At 40.1% G+C, this 19,280-nt stretch overlaps 1 protein-coding gene and 1 non-coding gene across 2 annotated transcripts; one reads left to right on the top strand and one right to left on the bottom strand.

Moving 5' to 3' along the window:
- Positions 1-6,333: 6,333 nt before the first annotated feature.
- On the bottom strand, positions 6,334-6,491 carry LOC144702834 (U1 spliceosomal RNA). Its single transcript, XR_013581408.1, has one exon. It is a non-coding gene; the product is annotated as a U1 spliceosomal RNA (small nuclear RNA).
- A 7,205-nt stretch (positions 6,492-13,696) lies between these two features.
- LOC144701630 (uncharacterized protein At4g14342) lies at positions 13,697-15,550 on the top strand. The gene is made up of 4 exons (XM_078573349.1): positions 13,697-13,817; positions 14,059-14,144; positions 14,234-14,357; positions 15,263-15,550. Exons 1-4 carry the CDS (start codon positions 13,812-13,814, stop codon positions 15,308-15,310), a joined length of 264 nt encoding a protein of 87 aa, XP_078429475.1. The 5' UTR covers positions 13,697-13,811; the 3' UTR covers positions 15,311-15,550.
- Positions 15,551-19,280: the final 3,730 nt, after the last annotated feature.

Genomic DNA, 19,280 nt, shown 5'->3' with positions numbered 1-19,280 from the left:
ATGACATCATTTCACAGCAAATTTAAAGACTTGGTTGCACTGTAACGTTGATTAATATGTAGAATAATGATTCCCAAAGCAGCGAATTTCATAACTGAACTAAAAATCGAAGCAGAAAAATGCCTATGGAAAGAAATGAGATAAATGAACTGGATGAAGATCAAAGCTGTTGCTGAGGAAGACACCAACATGCCATACATTTCAAAGCAAACTGGAATAGTGCATATGCATGAACAATGACATATGATCATGATTTTCCTCCCCTAAAGAGTTTTATTTTTAACTACTCTCACATACATATATGTTCAACTAAATTTATATTTTTTTTTCAATTTGGCATCAGAATAACTAGCTACACAATTCCACACTGCTCACTAATTAGTGAACGTTATTTTGTTCTATTTAAGGTTCTATCAAATGACATCTTGGTTTGATAATGTCTGACCAAACTATGTTCAGACTGTTGTGGACCCTATTATCACTTATCCAGGCCATTTTCTTCCACCTCTAATTAGTCTGCATGAAAATTTGTTTCTTGTTTTGGTCCCAGCTGAGATAGGTTGTTTGATTTTGGTGTTTTCGAGATAAGTCAAACGAGCTTTCTCATTAACCTCTAAGTTATTTATATTAAATCATTAATAATGACACCGTGTTGTTCTATGATAGTAAAAGAAACAAATGCATATCACTTTTAGTAAAAAACCCCTAATTATCTTTGGTCTTTCTATTGTGATCAAACAAACATATCTTACACTCATTGTAGCTCAATCTAGCCAAGTGAATTGCAAAATTAGATAATGACATCAGTTTGAGGTCAAATCATCAATAAAAAACATATTAACATTTGAGAAAGATAATTTCTGAAGTCACTACTCATGCACGCCCCCAAAACACACACATACCCCTACCCCGCTGACCATAAAAGCCAACTATATCTTTATAGGAGATGCCTTTTAACTTTTCTTTTAGATATGCCATGCTCTAGTTTTAAAAAATGCCAATAATAATGTGAAGTAGATTTTATTAGAGCTTTTTAATGTTTCAACTTAGGTTCATTAACTAAGCTTAAGGGGTCTTCACAGTCAAGAAGTAAAGACAAGTAATGGACAAAAGGGACTGATGAACACTTTGGCCAGTCATTCATTATGGAGTCTACAGTTGTGTCCCATTTCCGTGCTAGATCATAATATAACTATTCAAGGAGTGTTTTCCTGTTCTCGAAGAGAACTTGTCCGGATATCTAATTGTATGTTAGATGGGGAAAAATTGATAGCCAGCATAATGGATATTCTGATAATTGATGTCAACATCAGATGTCAGTTGCTACAGCACCTGAATTTTATTATTTATCTGTCCTGATATTGGCATCTGTTTGTGTCAGATACTAGATATCAGACGCAAATACCAAATTTCCTCACCCCGCATGTATTCATTTTATTACTACAATACTATCATGATAATATTGTTCTGAGTATCCCTCCCAATGTATGATATTTAATTCTGAAACTTGTTCTCCCAAGATATGATATTGGAGGGCTAATACAATATGGAAGACGCCCAATTATGAGATGGAATGGGATAGTACAGAATGGAAGGCATGTGATGATGGGATAGTAGGGCACTACTATTCAAATATCAGATTAAAAACTGGATATTGGATATCAAGATCAGAAAAGGTTTCTTTCATGCGCCATTCGTAATCCCCAAGGCTGTTATCAATATTTGATATCCAATATTAGATATCGATAATGGGTAATGGGAAATTTATGTGTGGTATCCATAATCAGGTCATTATTCGTCGATGTTCTAAATTTTGACAGATTTTCATGTTTCTATTTATGATATCAAAAACAGATATCAGATAATGAAATATATTTATTGAGACACTTGAGTTGTATTATGTGGGTAAAGCCTAGGCTAAGGTGACACGATGGACAATGAGCAATGGGTGATGGGTGATGTGTGAAGTGCATTGAGCATGAAGCGCCGATGTCATGGGTGATACATGATGGGCCAATGGTGATAGACGGCGGTAATAGGTGACAAGATGTTATCTCATTATCTGATATCATTCAAAACATATATGAGTGAAATCATTCTAAAACGAAGTCAAATGAACTTAAATAGGAAATATGATCTCATTAAATTGTAAGGAAGTGATTCCACTCTCATTTAAATCCTTTGAAGACTCTCTTCAAGCTGTTCACATGTCCGATCTCTAAAGTTATCCACATGATCAATGCGACGATGGATCTCCTCTTGAACTTCTTCAACTCCTCTTGAAGATCTTTTAGATCATCTCATCACCAAGTCATGCTATCGAGGGAGTGATTTGAGAAAGGGAGAAGAAAGGGGAGACAACTGGATCTAGCTGGCATGAGAAACAAAAATGAGTACCCTTTAATTATACTTATTTTAGACCTTTTCTCAAAAGCCCTTATAATTATAGTATATCCACCATTATACATGTATCTTGTTTTTGATGATTTGGCCCGTGTATCAGTCTATTTAATAAATTTAATGTCCCAATATTATTTTATTAACCTTATTAATTTACTATATCAACATGTAGATTAATTAATCAAGGATTGATTTAACCCAACAAACATATTATGTTCTCACTTAGTTGGGTGCTAAGATACACCTCTCGCATAGTAGTAACTAAACTCTCGCATAGAGCATTTACTATCATTGGTAATAGTATTTGTGTATAATCCTCCACCTATGCCAGATTCTTGAATGACTTAGGGTTTGAATAACTTTCAAACCCAAATCCATCATTCTTGTCGGTATTGATGCATAACGCGGATCACTAGAGAGAGTCTACTCGAATATTACCATTATCTTGACCAGGGGTTTAATGAATCTTCTTCCTCAAGTCAATCTCCTCTCTCATTGGGCAAATATGATGTCATCTTGACCTCTCAATAACCCTCATGTACTTACTTCTATAACTAGGCTAAGACTGATTTGAATATCATGATTAGGAACTAATGTCTCAAGTCTAAGGACCGCTTATACAACCATGGTATGAATTAATATGATTAACTTTTAGGTATAGTAACATTCACAAATTATTATGGATAAATTCAGTGAATTTTTTCTCTAAAGATCACTCTACATCCATTATGTCTCTACACAAATGGTGACAATATCAGCCAAACTTATCATACAAGTAGGATCAAATAGTCTGATATTCGTCTCGATTATCATTCAAATATGAATATTTTGAATAAAAGTTTAAAGACTAATGACCACTCTATTATGATTTCATCATAATTCATCAAGTCATCCCATGCATTCAAGGACTTCATTATAAACATCAAGAGAATGAATAAACACATATTCTAATCAATTTAGACATGACATTAATGTGTGACTGGATTAGTGCACATAATACCCATCATGCGAATATGAAATGGGGGAGGTGAGATGAAGGGCAATGAGTTGCGAGCCTATGATGTAGGACAAAAAACAACAATTTTTAATTGGTGAGCACGTGACAAGTGGTGGTGAATGGAATTTGGTGATGATAGCAGTGACACGAGCTGATTTTCGCATGCAAAAACTGGCAATTAGTGTTGGGTTATGTGTCTTGGTTCAATCATGGAAAAGAAGTTTTTTCATGAATGCAGAAGAAGTTATCAATTCCAAATCTATCTTTAAAATCATACATTATATGTACCTTATGTGGAACTTGTTCCACCCTTGACATGCTCACTTTGAGATCGTTCTGAGGCCGTTTACGTGTCCAACCTCTAGAAGTATCCACATGATCACATTGCTCTTGGATCTCCACTTCTTCTTCCTCTACTCTTCTTGAAAATCTTGAAGATATTCTCACCATGAAGACACTCTCCTTGGTTGAAGGGAGAAGATATCAGAGTGGAGAAAAGGCGGGCTCCCAATTCTGGCTGGCCTGGGTGCTAGAAATGTGTGCCCCTTCCCTTATTTATATTTCACTTAAGTTTTTCTCAAAATCCCATTAAGTAACATATATTCACAGATGCCCCTATGATATTGTGTGTATAACCCTCTAGTTAATAACTTTAGTGGCCTAAAGAATTATTGGCCAACTTATTAATTAACTATATCAACTACATACGAGGGTGATTATCCCATGGACCAGTCAGTCACCTTTGTGTATTCCTTGTTATGTCCAAGTTAAGAAACGTTTAAATCCCATGATTGTAGACTTACATGTCTTAGTCAAAACATGGCCATATATGGATTATTCGCCATTCATGTCTTAGGTCAATAGATCGCTTATACAACTTCGACATGAATCAACGTGATTGGTGTTTGGGTATAATGCCATTTAGGGATTCATGTGGATTACTTTGGCGAACTCTTTCTTAAAAGAGAATCCATCCTCTGTACCTATGATAGCATGTTTTACCTTACATTTTTCCATACTTGTCATCATCATTACCTTATATCTATATCATCAGCACATCTTATATGTATCTCTATCCTCCTTTTCATATTGTCAATGTCTTTTTACTTCATCATCCATTTCTCTTTCTCATTATCTCCATAAAATCTCAATCTACTATCTTCTGTCAATTCATATTAATCTATAAATATTATCTATTTCATCTTCATATCTATCTCCATTATTCATGTCCCTGTCTTTTATCACATCTCTTCTCGGTAATCACCACTTGACGAGTTTTTAATTCTTAATCACCATCCCCTATAGAGACCACCCTTAATCATCACTAAGATGTATGTCAGCGAGTACATGTATTTATAAATTGTATTGATTAAAATCAAAATGCAACAATGGTAAACTATACCTTAAATTTTAGCCTATAAATTGTCTCTTTCGCCGGAAATGCCATTAGGGCTCTATATATCAGATATTTTCAGCATTCCTTTTTTGAGATAAAGGATATCACAATATCGGATACAAATACCCTTAGTAGCATCCTACGGGACGAAACAAGACACGAGAAAATGGAAAGAATGAAGATTTTCATTCCGCTTCCTTTCAGAGGGCAGGATGGATGGCTGATGAAGGGACGAGACAGAGGATGACAGGTCATCATCCATCCACAAGCCTTTTTCATATAGTCCCGGATCGTTGGGGACGTGGATGATGGATGGGACGTGGACACAGACGTGACAGTTTTTTCGTCCGAGTGGATGAAAACAATGCAGACCATTCGCCACGGGACGAATTTCCGTCCCGGTTTTTGTCCAACCTCGCGGACGGGATGATTTTTTCATTTTGGGACGAGAAAACCATCCCGTCCGCGTCTCTGCTCTAGTGTAGTTCTGGATCGTTCGGGCCATGGACGATGGACGGGACGGGACAAATACCGTCCTGTCCAACGTCTGGAATCAGTGCAGGTATAGTTCAGGGATGTGGAGGGGACGGGACGAGGACATTTCGGGATGAATTTCATTCCGTCATACGTCCTTTGTTAGCGTAAGGACAAAGGATGGGACAGTTTTTTTTTCCGCCGAAAAAAAAACCGTCCCCTGTCCAGTAATGTCGGGACAGTTTTTCGTCCCGTCCAGGCCCAAAATCGTCCCCTCCTTCGTTCCGGACAAAAAAATATAATGTAGGAAAGTATTTTAGTCAGAAGAAGTCTCCCGCACCAGATTTAGGGCTTTCCTTTGAAGTCTCCACTCTCCCGCGCCCGGCAGAGTTAGGGCATCCGCTGGAACTCTGAAGGAAGAAGGAAGAACTCTGAAGTCTTAACTCATGAACTCTCACCAGGCATCCTATTTTCAAACGTGAAGTCTCCCACCAAGCGTAGGGCGCTCCTCCGCCGCTTCTTTGACGTCGAGGTATGTTTGCATCTCTTTCTCTTTCAATGGCTTTATTATAATGTTGCTGTGTTGCATCCTGTTTTTTCTTAGTTCGATTGATGCCATTCCTTTGCGCCATTAAGTGGATTTGTGTCGTGATCATCGCCGTTGTGTCGTGCATAAAGCCTTTCTATTGTGTAACGCATTCATTTACCAGAAGCCGGGCTCTCAGTTAGCAAATCCATTGCCAAATATGAGAAAGGATATGAGGCCAGCCTTAAACCCCGTCATGTGGGAAGAGATGTCAGTCAAGAAAGACATATCTTTTTATATATATGTCCGGGTAATAAAATATTATTCCCCCTACAAAAAGAAGTATCAATACCTTCTATCTCTCCGATCGAACAGGGAAACTATATTTAGATTCCCAGTGGTAGAAGTATCTAACTACTCTCTCCCTCCCAATCACCTCTTCTCTCCAAAGTATTAACTCTCCGTCATATTAATAGAACACAGTAAACCCATAAATTTTAAAGTTCTGAATTACACTTCAACGGTTTCGTTTGGAGTTGGGTGGGGGCCGCGCACGCAGGCCCTGCTACCACAAATTATGATGTCCACTCTCCCACTTGGGGAGATGGTAGCCGAGTGCCACTCCCAAGTGCAATGGTGGTCACGTGGCTAGGCCACAGGCCTTCTTGATCATCCGTAGACCCTGTCCAGGTAAGTATGGCGCTCGGAGCAGCCCGCTCTTTATTTTGAGCTGCTGGGCAGGCCATGATTTACAGCGGAATCGTTAGCGGAACACATCCAGTCTCTCTGCACCGTTTACGGCCGATGTTTTAACACTTGCTCCCCATTTGTGGGACGAGTACTTTGCAGGTACACGGGAGTCGCGGGCTACAGCAACAACTATGCCTCGATCATCATTGACACCCCAGCATCACGCCGAGTCATGAGAGGATACCCTGTGTCATAGTCAACGCGTTCCACGCCGTAGTGTTTGTCTGCTCCTTCAACGCCTGGCCTATCATCACCCAAATTAAGACGTCATCGACATTACCTCAGATTTGGACTCCGAAACCCCGACGCCTTCCTCGAAGCCACCGGCTGAAATTTTCCTTACGTCCCCAATAGTCCTGCTTCCACATTGCACGCCCCGGCAGCATGCGCTAATCATTGAAAGTGCACACCGCCTTTTCTCCCGCTTACGGCCCTTCCTTTTCGGGGTTCCGGATCCCCCTCAGAAGGTACCCAAAAATTATTTCAAGGATACAGCTTTTTGGGAAGCCCATAATTTTTCTCTGGAGATGATTGGCTAAGTACGAGCTATGGTAGCCCAACCTTTTCGCGACGACCACGTCATCACGGGTTCATGTACAACTACAGCCCCCTTGGCGGATAGCGGTGGCAATGGGTGGCTAGTCGAGTAACAACCATGACATGTTCAGAAACAAGCTGCGCTGAAACCACTCTCTTCTTCAATGGAGTTGAATCTTCTGAACCCCATGGGAGTTGACGTATTGCGTGTGACGCATACGTCGCATACGGAGAGAGTTACGACTCTCCATGGGGGCCTTACCAGTTGGTAAGCCCCCATGCTTAGTTGGTTAAAACATTTAAGACTCCTGTTTCTTTAAATATCTCCAGTAACGGGGAAGAACACAGCTGTTGTTGAAGTGAATGAGTTTTCTTATGTCTAGCATTTCTCCTCTCCTTCTCTAGCGTTCTCTCTTCTCTCTATCTTTATCTCTTTCCTTCTCTATCTACATCTCTCTCTCTCCTCTTTCTGTGTGTGGAATGTTGGACACAGTGACTGCTCGGGATTTTATCCTCTATGGATTTTTCCTGATTAATAATGTAGCTTACTAAAATGATCAAATTTTCTCTGTCTAACTGCGTCTAAGATGTGGTTGGGACATGATGTTTCTCTCTCTCTCTCTCATTCATTAATAGTTACGTACATTACGTTTGTCACACTACCCATTTCATATATTTGAAACATTTTAAAAATGTTCAATTGAGAGAGAGACTAACTCGATTGATCAACCCTCTTACTACATCCCAAGTTTTTGTTAGGGGTGACCTCTGTATCTACATATGGTTTATCTTTCCATTTCTTCTTTCTGTGAATGGAGAATTGAAGGTGAGGACAACCCAGATTTTGATCCTCTGGAGACCTATTCAATTGAGATCGAACTTCACATGGCGTGGCAATTCAATATATCAATTCACTCTGTCTCATGCAGTCTTACCCCACCGCGGGTACGGCCGTGGCTTGGTCACGCTCTACAGCAAGCTGAGTCTCATTGCCCCCACATCCTTGGGTCCTCTATAGGATTGACATTGATTTGTAATCGGGTATACGCATTCTTCTTTGCGTTCTTTGTTGGTCCGTATGGTCTATGGTGGTTTGTATGTGGGGCGAGTTTTGTTTGTTTTAAATTAAGTTACCTCTTGGGATAACGGTATAATGATTAATTTGTTGAAATATTTTTGGTCCTTTACTGCCTTTGATGGATTGCAACTGTATGAATTTTTATACATGAATGTTGATGATGCAACCATGGTAATGGCAAATGTATTTCTGTATGAGGAAAATATCTGCAAGATTTCATGTGATTGCAATTATTTTCTGAATTTCCTGATCTACTGAATGTAATCGTTATTGTAACTGACACGTATTTTATAAATGATTGCGTCTTGTTAACTGCCCAGGTAGAGTAATGGAATCCACTTCTGCTACTACCCCAAAATCGACGGCTAAGGCTACGTCGTCGATATCCGCAGATTGCATCGCAATCGAGGTTGATGACAACCTATCAACTCGTAGCGGAAGACGTAATCGGTCAAAAGTTTTAGATCATTTTGTTGAAGTTGACCTGGACGAGTATTAGTGCACGCTATGTCAAGCAGAGAACCCCATCTGTAAGGTCGTCATTAGGAGGAATAAAGACAAGAGCACAAATATATTTTGGAGACATCTGGAGAAGGTGCACCACAAATTTCACAACGAAATTAGGGGATGCAAGCTGAAGTAGAGAACCATTCTCCACTACAAACTATTCTCCCATAAGTTATACTTACACGGCATCACCATGGAGCAGATAAAAGAAGAGTTCATTAAGTTCATTTGCGACAACGATCTTCCTTGATGTCTTGTGAAGAAGAAGTTTTTACGAAGACTGTGGTTCTATGGGACACAAGTGGTGGGGGACATCCTTGGTCTGGATGCGGTCAAGGCGACGGCTGAAAGGATGTACACTGATGTCCAAGGGAAGCTGGTGGAGATGTTTGCAGATGTCCCCAGCGTGTCACTTATTGTGGATGCTTGGACATCCCAAAACAACATTGCCCTTTTAGGAATCACAGCCCACTGGATCGACAGCGACTGGAAGCTATGTGAGCTTCTTCTAGGACTGCGATAGATCAAGGGACCCCATAGCGGCTAGAACTTAGCGATGATCGTCGTGGAAGTTGCATATCATTATGGCATTGAGTCGAAGATATGTGCCATCACCACGGATAATGCGTCTAACAACAGAAAAATGATTGCTTCCATTGTGGATCAATTGAAGACAATGAACCCCCAATTCACCATGGAGCGACATGTACCATGCTTTGCCCATGTACTAAACCTCGTAGTCCAGGCCGGACTCAAAGTCATTCGCAATCCAGAACCCCATACAACTAATTTGCTACGTGTCCGAGATCTTCGCCCAATAACACCATTGGACACGGAAGACCCAACTGATTCAAATGTCGAGGAAGATATTGCGACACTAGTTTCACCTTTGGGGGAAGCCATTTTACGCGTGAGAGCCATTGTGAATGCCATTCAGGGATCCACACACCATATGGAAAAATATGTTGATATGTGCAAGATGTTTGATTTACCGGATTCGAACAAGATAAAGATCGACTGCCCAACGTGCTGGAACTCCATTTTCACGATGTTAGAGCGTGCTCTTGGTAAGAAAGATGTCTTGGACCACATGGCTATGCGGTTCCTTTCCACGACCACCATAGATTACGGCCTATGTCAGGAGGACTGGGAGTTGATAGACGAATACCTGGGCGTCCTTGGGCCACTATGCCAGGGAACTGACTTTGTGTGCTCGGAGAAGAAATTGCCAATAACTGAAGTAACGTCATTAGTCGCGGAGCTGACGAATCACCTTGAGCATGCTACGAACAATGCAGGGACAATATTGGATGCCGAACAACGGAATGCCTGCGGTCAGCGTGTGGTGCTATGCATAGCAAATTGATGCAGTATGCAATGGTACTTTGGAGCAATAATATCGTCGCTACAGCGGCGACATTAGATCCGTTCTCAAAATTAGATGTGGTTGATCTGTCATGTAGACAGAGTGTGTTTTCCTATCTTGGCAGTCTTCTGGATTCTGTAGCTACAACGAAAGCAGATGAATGTGACTTAGAGCGGGGAATGTTGTCGGTAAGTCGGCGTCCAAAGCAATATTCGTCCAAGCAGCAATATACGCGTCCGTGTATGCATCAATGACCACGTTCAACGCCGAGGCAAGAGCTGGATACGTATCTTAACATCCCATGCAGTAAGGAGGAGGACAACCCTCTAGGTTGGTGGAAGGATGTCGCGATGTGGTACTTGCCGAATTTGGCAGTAATTGCTCGCCAATTCCTCGATGTGAGTCTGAGCAGCGCACCGGTGGAGCAGCTTTTTTCAGTCAGCCGAGGCATCACAAAGTACCGAAGATCACGGCTCGATGCGGACAGCATTGAGATGTTGATGATGCTTCGCGCATGGTTTTGTCGTGTAGAGCAGGACTCCGACGACTTCGATGATGACTTTGACTATGATGACGGCTCGAGTGCTGGTGGGTTACGCTCTATCGCTTTCCATTTTTCAGAAACATGTTTCTCTTTTACTGACTCTCTCTACATTTCATGTTACAGAGTAATGGGGGAGACAATATGATCGCACTGACCCATTCACTCATCCACTCATACGTTCATTGTAAGTTCTGTTTCCTCTTTACCCTCTCTTTACTCCAATTATTATTTCAATTTTGGTTAAAAGCAAATACTAAGATAAACTTGACTCAGCTTTTGCTCTGCGAATTTTGTCGTTGACATGTTCTGATTATTCTTGAGCTCTTACAGTGTATAGCAGTGGAATTTCTTTCCGGTAATGTATTGATCATGATAAATGCTGTATTTCTTGGCAAAAAACGCAGACTAAGAAAAACTTGAATCAGGTTTCGTTTAATTTTTTCTGAACCATTAGTTGAGATATGTTGATGTGTCTTATTGCTCAAAGTTGATATTTTTTGGCATGACTCCATGACCCGTGAGTTTTCGTTGAGATATTCCAGCATGAATTTATCGCTAGACATGGGCCAAACCGTGCGAGCGGTTCACGCTCGTGCGGTTGGGCGCATGTGCGGTGCGTTTGTGCGAACCTTCGCACGAAAAATTTGCACACCGCACCGCCCATCGCACAGGGGTAGGTGCGGTGCGAATTTTTTTAGTGGTGCGATTTTACATTTCACAACACTAGCCCCCACCCCGGCGCCCTGCTACACCCCCCGTCGGCCCGCCGCCTGCCCCCCGCCGGCTGCCCCCTTGCCTCCCCCTCCGGTCGTCCTCGCCCCCTTCCACCCCTGCCCCGCTGACTCCCACCCACCGCGCCGCGCACCGCCTCTCCCTGCCCCCGTTGCCCGCCGCGCCTTCTCCGGCTACGGCCCTTCCCGCCGCCCGCCCCGCTAGCCGGCCACTCTCTCCAGCCCTCCTCTATCGGCATCCCCCCGCCCCCTCCAAACCGCCGCCTTCCCTCGTCGCCGGCCCCTCCCTTCCCCCCGCCACTCTTCACCTCCCGTCCTCCTCCCTCGACCGGCGCTCTCCGCCTCCCACACCCCACCGCGCCCCGCCTCCCGCCTTCTCCACCCTCCTCCGCCGCGCCCCACCCCGCCCACCTCCTGCTCGCCGCCGGCACCATCGCCGAAACCGGCGACGCCGTCTGGGCGACGAGGCAGCGCCGCCCTGGGCATCATATTATTTTTAATTATGAATTATATTAATAATTAAACATAGTAATGTTTAATTAAATTCCTGAAAATGTAGCCACATAAATACGATTTAATAATGTTTAACTTAGAAATTTAAATATTTCATAAAGTTCATAAACGTGCGAATTTCGTGTGGTGTGCAGTGCGGTTCGCCGCACATAACCGCACCGCTCACCGCCCAAGCCATTTGTGCGGTGCGGAAATTCACACATTTGGTGCAAATTTCCGCACCGCACCGCATGCACATGTCTATTTATCGCTCAAATAAATTACCCAGTTTTCCTTGCAATGAACAACCTTGAATACAAATACAGAAAATCTATAGAAACACCACATCATCATGCAATATTCATATAAATATAACGAGAACAAGATACTATTCTTGTTTCCTCAAACTGGTGGACTGATAAGGGCGCCAGATTCAATCTAAAAGGGCGCAAGCTTCCCCCCACCGTGTATGGCGGTCAAAGCTACAAACAAGTCAAAGGCAATGCAATAAGACGAATCAAAGTCAACAATCCAAGCACATAAGAACATGGGGGCCCAACGGTGCTTACTGTCGCATCCACCGATGTGCTTCCCTCCAATGAACACATTCCGAACCGTTGAGATATATTTTGGTTCAGAATTATTTTGTTATATCTTTTCGTTCTTATTTAACAGTCAATTATAACTCACATTGATCACTCTATTTACCTTCAGGAAGTGGCTGGCTTTTGGTCGTGGGGAGGCGGCTATGGTGTGGCTACGGTGCGGCTATGGTGCGTCTATGATGTGGCTACGGTGTGGCTCCGGTGCAGCTCCAGTGCTTACCGGCCTTCTGCGTCGTATTGTTCTGTTCCATTCTGCGTCGTATTGTTCGTCTACTTCCTTCGTACCGAAAATACTTTAAATACTTGTTGAACATTTAAGTTGATGTCTACAACTTATTTGAATTTGAAAAATTAAAAGTTTGCCATTTTTTTTTTTTTTACATACTCAGTTTGAGTGATTAACCTCAAGAAAGAGCAATATAAAAATTATTAGGGAACTGCCCTTTTAGGTATCGGTTTTCAATATTTGTTGATTTAAGTAATCAAAATTGAACCCATGAACATAATATTTTAATAGGTCAGAGAGTAATAAGTAATAGTGCAATTTCTTAATTTTTTCAGCAATGCTACAATTAATTTCACCGTATATATAGTTAAGCAATTAAAATTGAACCCATACACATAATATTTCTCCATGTCTATAATTAATGTTTATTTAGTAAATTACCCAAATAAATCCGATTGAATAAAATGGAAATGAACTCAATTCTAATAAAAAATTAGTTACCCTGTAGTAGGAAATTTAGTTTAATTCATAAACCTTACATTTTGTAGGGGATTAAATAATCATTTTTTCAATTTTTTACTGTCCAAATTCATCCGTCAACCGCCCAAGCTTATCGGATGGACGAATTTTTCGTCCCATAGGACGAATATCGTCCCGTCCCAACGTCCAGCGGACAATTTTTTGTCCTAAAAATCGTCCGACCCTCAGGGACGGGACAATTTTCGTCCTAGGAGACGAAAAATTCGTCCGTCCACGTCCCTGCACTATAAGTGCAGGGACACGGATGGGACAATTTTTTTGTCCAAGTGGATGAAAACCGTTCCATCCGTTCATCTCGGGACGAATTTCCATCCCGGGTTTCGTCCAACCTCGTGGACGAGATGATTTTTTCATCCTGGAACGAAAAAACTGTCCCGTCCCCGTCCCTGCACTGTGGGAAATTATTTCCCATAGTCTTTCTTTTACAAAAAAAAGAGGCCCATTAACCCAATAAATGGCCTCTTGTAGTCAAAGTGGCCCATTATCACTGATCCGGCCCAATATCATCTACTATTTATACCCCATGAAGAACACTCTTCGAACAGTCTAATTTCATCTGTTCTTTAGTCTCGATCGCCAGTAATCCGCCGCCGCCGGGGGAAAATTTTCTGTTATTTTAGATCATTTCTTCGGAATTTAGACATGCAGGTGATAATTTTCTCTGTTTTCTTCATTTTTATCGTGAATTCTTGAAACAGTTTGTTTCCCAACGGAGGGATCTTTGCGAAAATAGTGATCGATCGATTTGTTTGTGCAATATGAAACTCTTTGATGTCGTCACGATATTAGAATTACTGTTGATGAGTTTGATCGTTTTGTTCTTTGGTTTTTGTGGTAAACCCTAGATTTAGCTCGTCGTTTGATTGTTGCTTTTGTTTTTGAACCCTAGGCCAGTGACAGATTCAACATCAACTCCCAGCTTGAGCATCTCCAAGCCAAGTATGTCGGCACAGGACATGCGGATTTGAATCGATTGTACGCAATTTCTTCGGCCCTTGTTATTAGGTTGTGAATATCAGTTTTTTCTAGGTTTAATGATGTCATTGCTTATCGATTTTGCGCAGCGAGTGGGCGGTGAACATTCAGCGTGACAGCTACGCTTCGTATGTTGGCCATTATCCAATTCTTGCTTATTTCGCGCTGGCAGAGAACGAATCTGTCGGAAGGGAGCGTTACAATTTCATGCAGGTAAATCATTAAAATTTCGTTTACAGATCTTTGAAAGCATAATTTTTTTATACCCTCTCTGAATTTTTTCAAATATGATTAATCACTGAAACAGTTGTTGCACAAGGGTTTTTCTCTGTTCTATGCGGCCTGTGTTCTTTAAAAAATTCGTGAAGGAAAAAAATGATACATAAAAGCTATCTTCTTGAGATTCATAGAGTCCTCTTCATCAATATCTAGATTTTTTTTCTTGATTCCTTGCTGCCTTGTTTTAATTTAAATTTAATGTTTACATTTTGACTGTGGCAACCCATGAATTAAATATGTAAATGTGCAACCCCAATTTTGTCTCCTCATCCTTTTAGTTTGATCCATTTGGTGGGGAATAAAATTTTCTATGAACTTTATACCGTGCCTATCACGTAGATAAATCCCATCAGATAAACTCCTACTAGCAAGAATAAATAAAAATAGGAAAGTCACCAATGGGTTAAAGGATGGTATTTAATATGAAATGGATGATTAATTGGATCTCTTTCTCTTTCAAACCCAACCGATTTATTTCTTAAAAAAAACCCAATCGATTAGATGGGGTGATTTCGACTTTTTTTCTTAAGACAATTTACGTCGATTCATTGAAAATGGTAAATCAAGAGGGTTATAATATGAACTATGTGGCTCATGTTCTTGAAAGATTGCAAAGAAAAAAACTGATAAATTTGTAATGTGATTAGTTGAAAGATCTAGTTTTTTTCAGTTGAGATTCCTTAGAATTTTGAATCCCAAATTCTTCGAAGTATGCTTTCTTCGTTAGTATTTAGATTTTTTGCTCATTTCGTTGTCTGATTGTAATTTAATGACATTTTCTTGATAATATGGTCATGCCTACTTTGAAAATCAGTTAATCCTGGATTATTTTTTTACAGAAAATGCTGTTGCCATGTGGGCTCCCCCCGGAGAGGGAGGAAGATTGAGTTTTTACCCTTATGAACTCACACACACACATTCTCTTTCTATCTCTACATCTCTCTCTCTCTCTATCTCTACATTTCTCTATCTACCTGTGACGGTTGAAATTTTCTATCACTCTCTCTTTATCTCTTCATCTCTCTGTATCTGTCTAGTATCTTCTTCCATCTCTCTCCCCTTTTTATTACAGATGGTAATTACTGGTGATGGTTGAAACATTCTATCACATTCTCTTTATCTCCTCATCTCTCTGTATCTATCTAGTATCTCTTTCCATCTCTCTCCCCTCTTTTATTAGAGATGGTAATTGCTGGTGATGGTTGAAGCTTTCTATCACTTTCTCTTTATCTCTTCGTCTCTCGGACCATATCTCGTCTCTTTCCATATCTCTCTCTCTCTTGCTATCTCTATCTATCCATCTCTCTTGCCCTTTACCATAGACGGTAATCCCTGGTGATGTTTGAAATTATCTATCACTCTCTCTTTATATCTTCCTCTCTCTGTCTCCATCTCTTATCTCTTTCCATCTCTCTCTCAATGTCTATCTATCAATTACTCTCCCCCTTTTATTACAGATTGTAATGCCTTTCCATCACTCTCTTTCCATCTCTTTTTCCCCTTTTCTCTCAGATGGTAATTCTCGGTGATGGTTGAAATTATCTCACTCTGTCCTTATCTCATATCTATGCGACTATCACGCATCTCTTTCCATCTCTCTATGCCTATCAATCTATCTATTCCCTTTCTTGCAGGTGGTAATTGCTGATGATGGTTGAAATTATCTATCATTCTCCCTTTATATCCTCATGTCTATGCCTCTTCCAACCAATGTGAGACGTCATTATATTGATATTGATTTAAAATGCTGATAAAATAAAATAAATTTCCCTCGCGGTGTAATTAGGGTTAATCATACTGCTCCGGTCTGGGTTTTTATCAAAGACTTAAGCCTCACCTAAACATTGGTCCAGTTTTGGTCCATTCTTGTTCGATCCCCGTTCGGACTGGTCCCGGTCTAGTAATATTGACTAGTTAATGTCAAAGCCAAAGTGTAAACTTTGTGTTGATGGTTATGTTAAATATCCTCTACATCAAGAGGGTACCCACGTATGGTCAAATATTTGGTGGCTATGCAGAGCTCAATAGAAACCACTCTGGAGTTTGATTTGATATTTTTAGAATTCTATAAAGAAATCTTTAAAAAATATTTAATAATTTATTTTCAGTTTCAGTCTAGTTTATCCCTTGGACTTAAACCCATTTGACCAACCAGTATACCCTCTAATGGAGGACCTATGGTCCCTGGTTCGATTCGAGCAGACCAGTCCTTGGTCCAAACTGTTCAACCCTTGGTGTAATGAAGTGTCAAGAGATGATGACTGTTGATACGATATGTAGCCTGCAAACCAATCACACATTCTGTAGCTTGATCAAGAATTTATTAATTTATGTCATGTATATATAGTTTAATGTGCATGTAATGCCTATTATTGATGTTTAAAATTAGTGAATTACGATTAAAAGAAGCAATCCAACATACCTCTAAGATAATGACTCTGATATAGCTTGCTCTTTGAGGTGCTTGAATATTTCCTAATTGTTCGGTAGCATTTACAGTTCTTGCTTTTTGCGAACACAATAGCTAGATAATCCCATCGTGTTACATATGGTGATTATTGAACAATTCTTCAGTTCCCTCCTGCTCAACCTCTTTCCGGATTTGGTTTGGGAAACTCAAAAATGGAACCAGGAGGATATCCAGATTTTGAAACTTCAAAATCACTTTTGAGTCACTGAAATTCCGGTTTGGAATCTATTGTTCAACCATCTATACAATGAACATCTAGAACCTTGCATCAACTATGAGATTTTAAGAACTGAGATTTCCCTAAACTTGTCTTGAAAAATAAATGCTAGGGTTTTGTTGGCAAGTGAAGCAATCCTTGAGGACCTAAGGCATAGGGTACAACAAGCCAAGAGATCCTCATAGCCGCTTGACCGAGGGCACTTGGAGTTTCAAGTTAAAAAAAACTCCAACCCGATGCCAAGATGATCATTACTATTCATAAAGGTAATAAAAAAGACATTGAAATATCCAAAAAGGATAACACCATCTAGCACTGATTATTTCATATGACTGATCATGTAGCCATTAGTGTGGATAAATCAAGGGCAGATAATTTTTCACTTAGTTGATCCATATGAATCTCTAAATGTTACTAAACCTAGTGGTCCTCAGACATAAGACACATTATGGATGGTTTGGTTATGCTTTGATTATGAACTAAAATTATATAACCATCATATTCAAATCAATCCTAGCTTGCATGCAATAATAATTCCACGAAGCTGATTCTATGTGTGTTATCAAGCTTAATATGATTAAATCTATTTTTAGATTGATATTCTGATTTTATGGATTTAATTAGATTTTACAAGATTTTTTTGACGTCGTATCCTTAAAGAACTTAATGTAACGATTCATAATATATTTCTTACAATTTTTGAACTTATATTCAGAGAGATATTAATTTTCTAAGTCGATATATATATATATATATTATGGCTTAGTATTTATTTTATAATGATTTATTAATCTATTTTTCAGCTTTAATAAGCGATTGTCATATGTCGCCATTCAATTCTTCAGATGGCAACTGATCACACATTTTCATAATGATTAGATGTGTGAATCATTGTGAAAAGGCACTATTATGGTATGGTGATAATGCGCCAATCATTAGCTGACAAACTGACGCATGTTTTTGCAGGGGGCGATGTGGACCAATGAAAAAAGGAAACGATTTAAATCACAATAAATGCCATACAAGAATCGTGGGAGAAAATAATAAATAAGGGGAAAAAGAGAGTCACCAATTGCGGTAATACACGTGGTGTACACATGTACCCCCCTATTGATTAAAAAGCAAAAAAGGACACTGACAGGTGCCGTGTCAAATAATGATAAGGGAATATTCCCTTTTTATGTGAATGATGCACCTAAGCACGTCATTCACTAAAAAAGAGAGAAAATAAAGGAATCTCGTGGCGTGGCATGCGGCAACGCGGCGCCACGTCATGCAATAATGGATTTAAAAAATATACATTTTGTCTTTTTCTCCTGTAAGTACACGTGGCAGTTCCGAAGTGTGCGATCGAGGAAGATGAGCTGATCATGAAATCATTAAAGCATCTGACAGTTGGTCAGCTTAACTGAAAATGGAAAAAGAGGAAGCGTCAGCGTTGATGATTAAGATAGAAAAAAATGACTGACTAGGATTGCTCAAATTCAAAACAGGATCTGACAATCCACATGTCTGATTGAGGTGAAAATTTTCAGGGATGCCAATGAAAAAAGGAAACGATTTAAATCACAATAAATGCCATACAAGAATCGTGGGAGAAAATAATAAATAAGGGGAAAGAGAGAGTCACCAATTGCGGTAATACACGTGGTGTACACATGTACCCCCCTATTGATTAAAAAGCAAAAAAGGACACTGACAGGTGCCGTGTCAAATAATGATAAGGGAATATTCCCTTTTTATGTGAATGATGCACCTAAGCACGTCATTCACTAAAAAAGAGAGAAAATAAAGGAATCTCGTGGCGTGGCATGCGGCAACGCGGCGCCACGTCATGCAATAATGGATTTAAAAAATATACATTTTGTCTTTTTCTCCTGTAAGTACACGTGGCAGTTCCGAAGTGTGCGATCGAGGAAGATGAGCTGATCATGAAATCATTAAAGCATCTGACAGTTGGTCAGCTTAACTGAAAATGGAAAAAGAGGAAGCGTCAGCGTTGATGATTAAGATAGAAAAAAATGACTGACTAGGATTGCTCAAATTCAAAACAGGATCTGACAATCCACATGTCTGATTGAGGTGAAAATTTTCAGGGATGCTTTTTCTATTCCTCCTCTTTCCATCCATACCATATGATCTATAAATAGAAGAGTGGATGGCTGCAAAA

This window comes from Wolffia australiana, chromosome 4 (genome assembly GCF_029677425.1).
Source record: "Wolffia australiana isolate 7733 chromosome 4, ASM2967742v1".
Taxonomy (NCBI): domain Eukaryota; kingdom Viridiplantae; phylum Streptophyta; class Magnoliopsida; order Alismatales; family Araceae; genus Wolffia; species Wolffia australiana.
This window is presented reverse-complemented; position numbering and strand designations above follow the sequence as displayed.

Bases quoted from the DNA above. Each gene is read 5' to 3' on its own strand.
- LOC144701630 (XM_078573349.1), top strand. The intron at 14,145-14,233 runs GTACGCAATTTC...GATTTTGCGCAG, and splicing joins CATGCGGATTTGAATCGATT to CGAGTGGGCGGTGAACATTC. The intron at 14,358-15,262 runs GTAAATCATTAA...ATTTTTTTACAG, and splicing joins AGCGTTACAATTTCATGCAG to AAAATGCTGTTGCCATGTGG.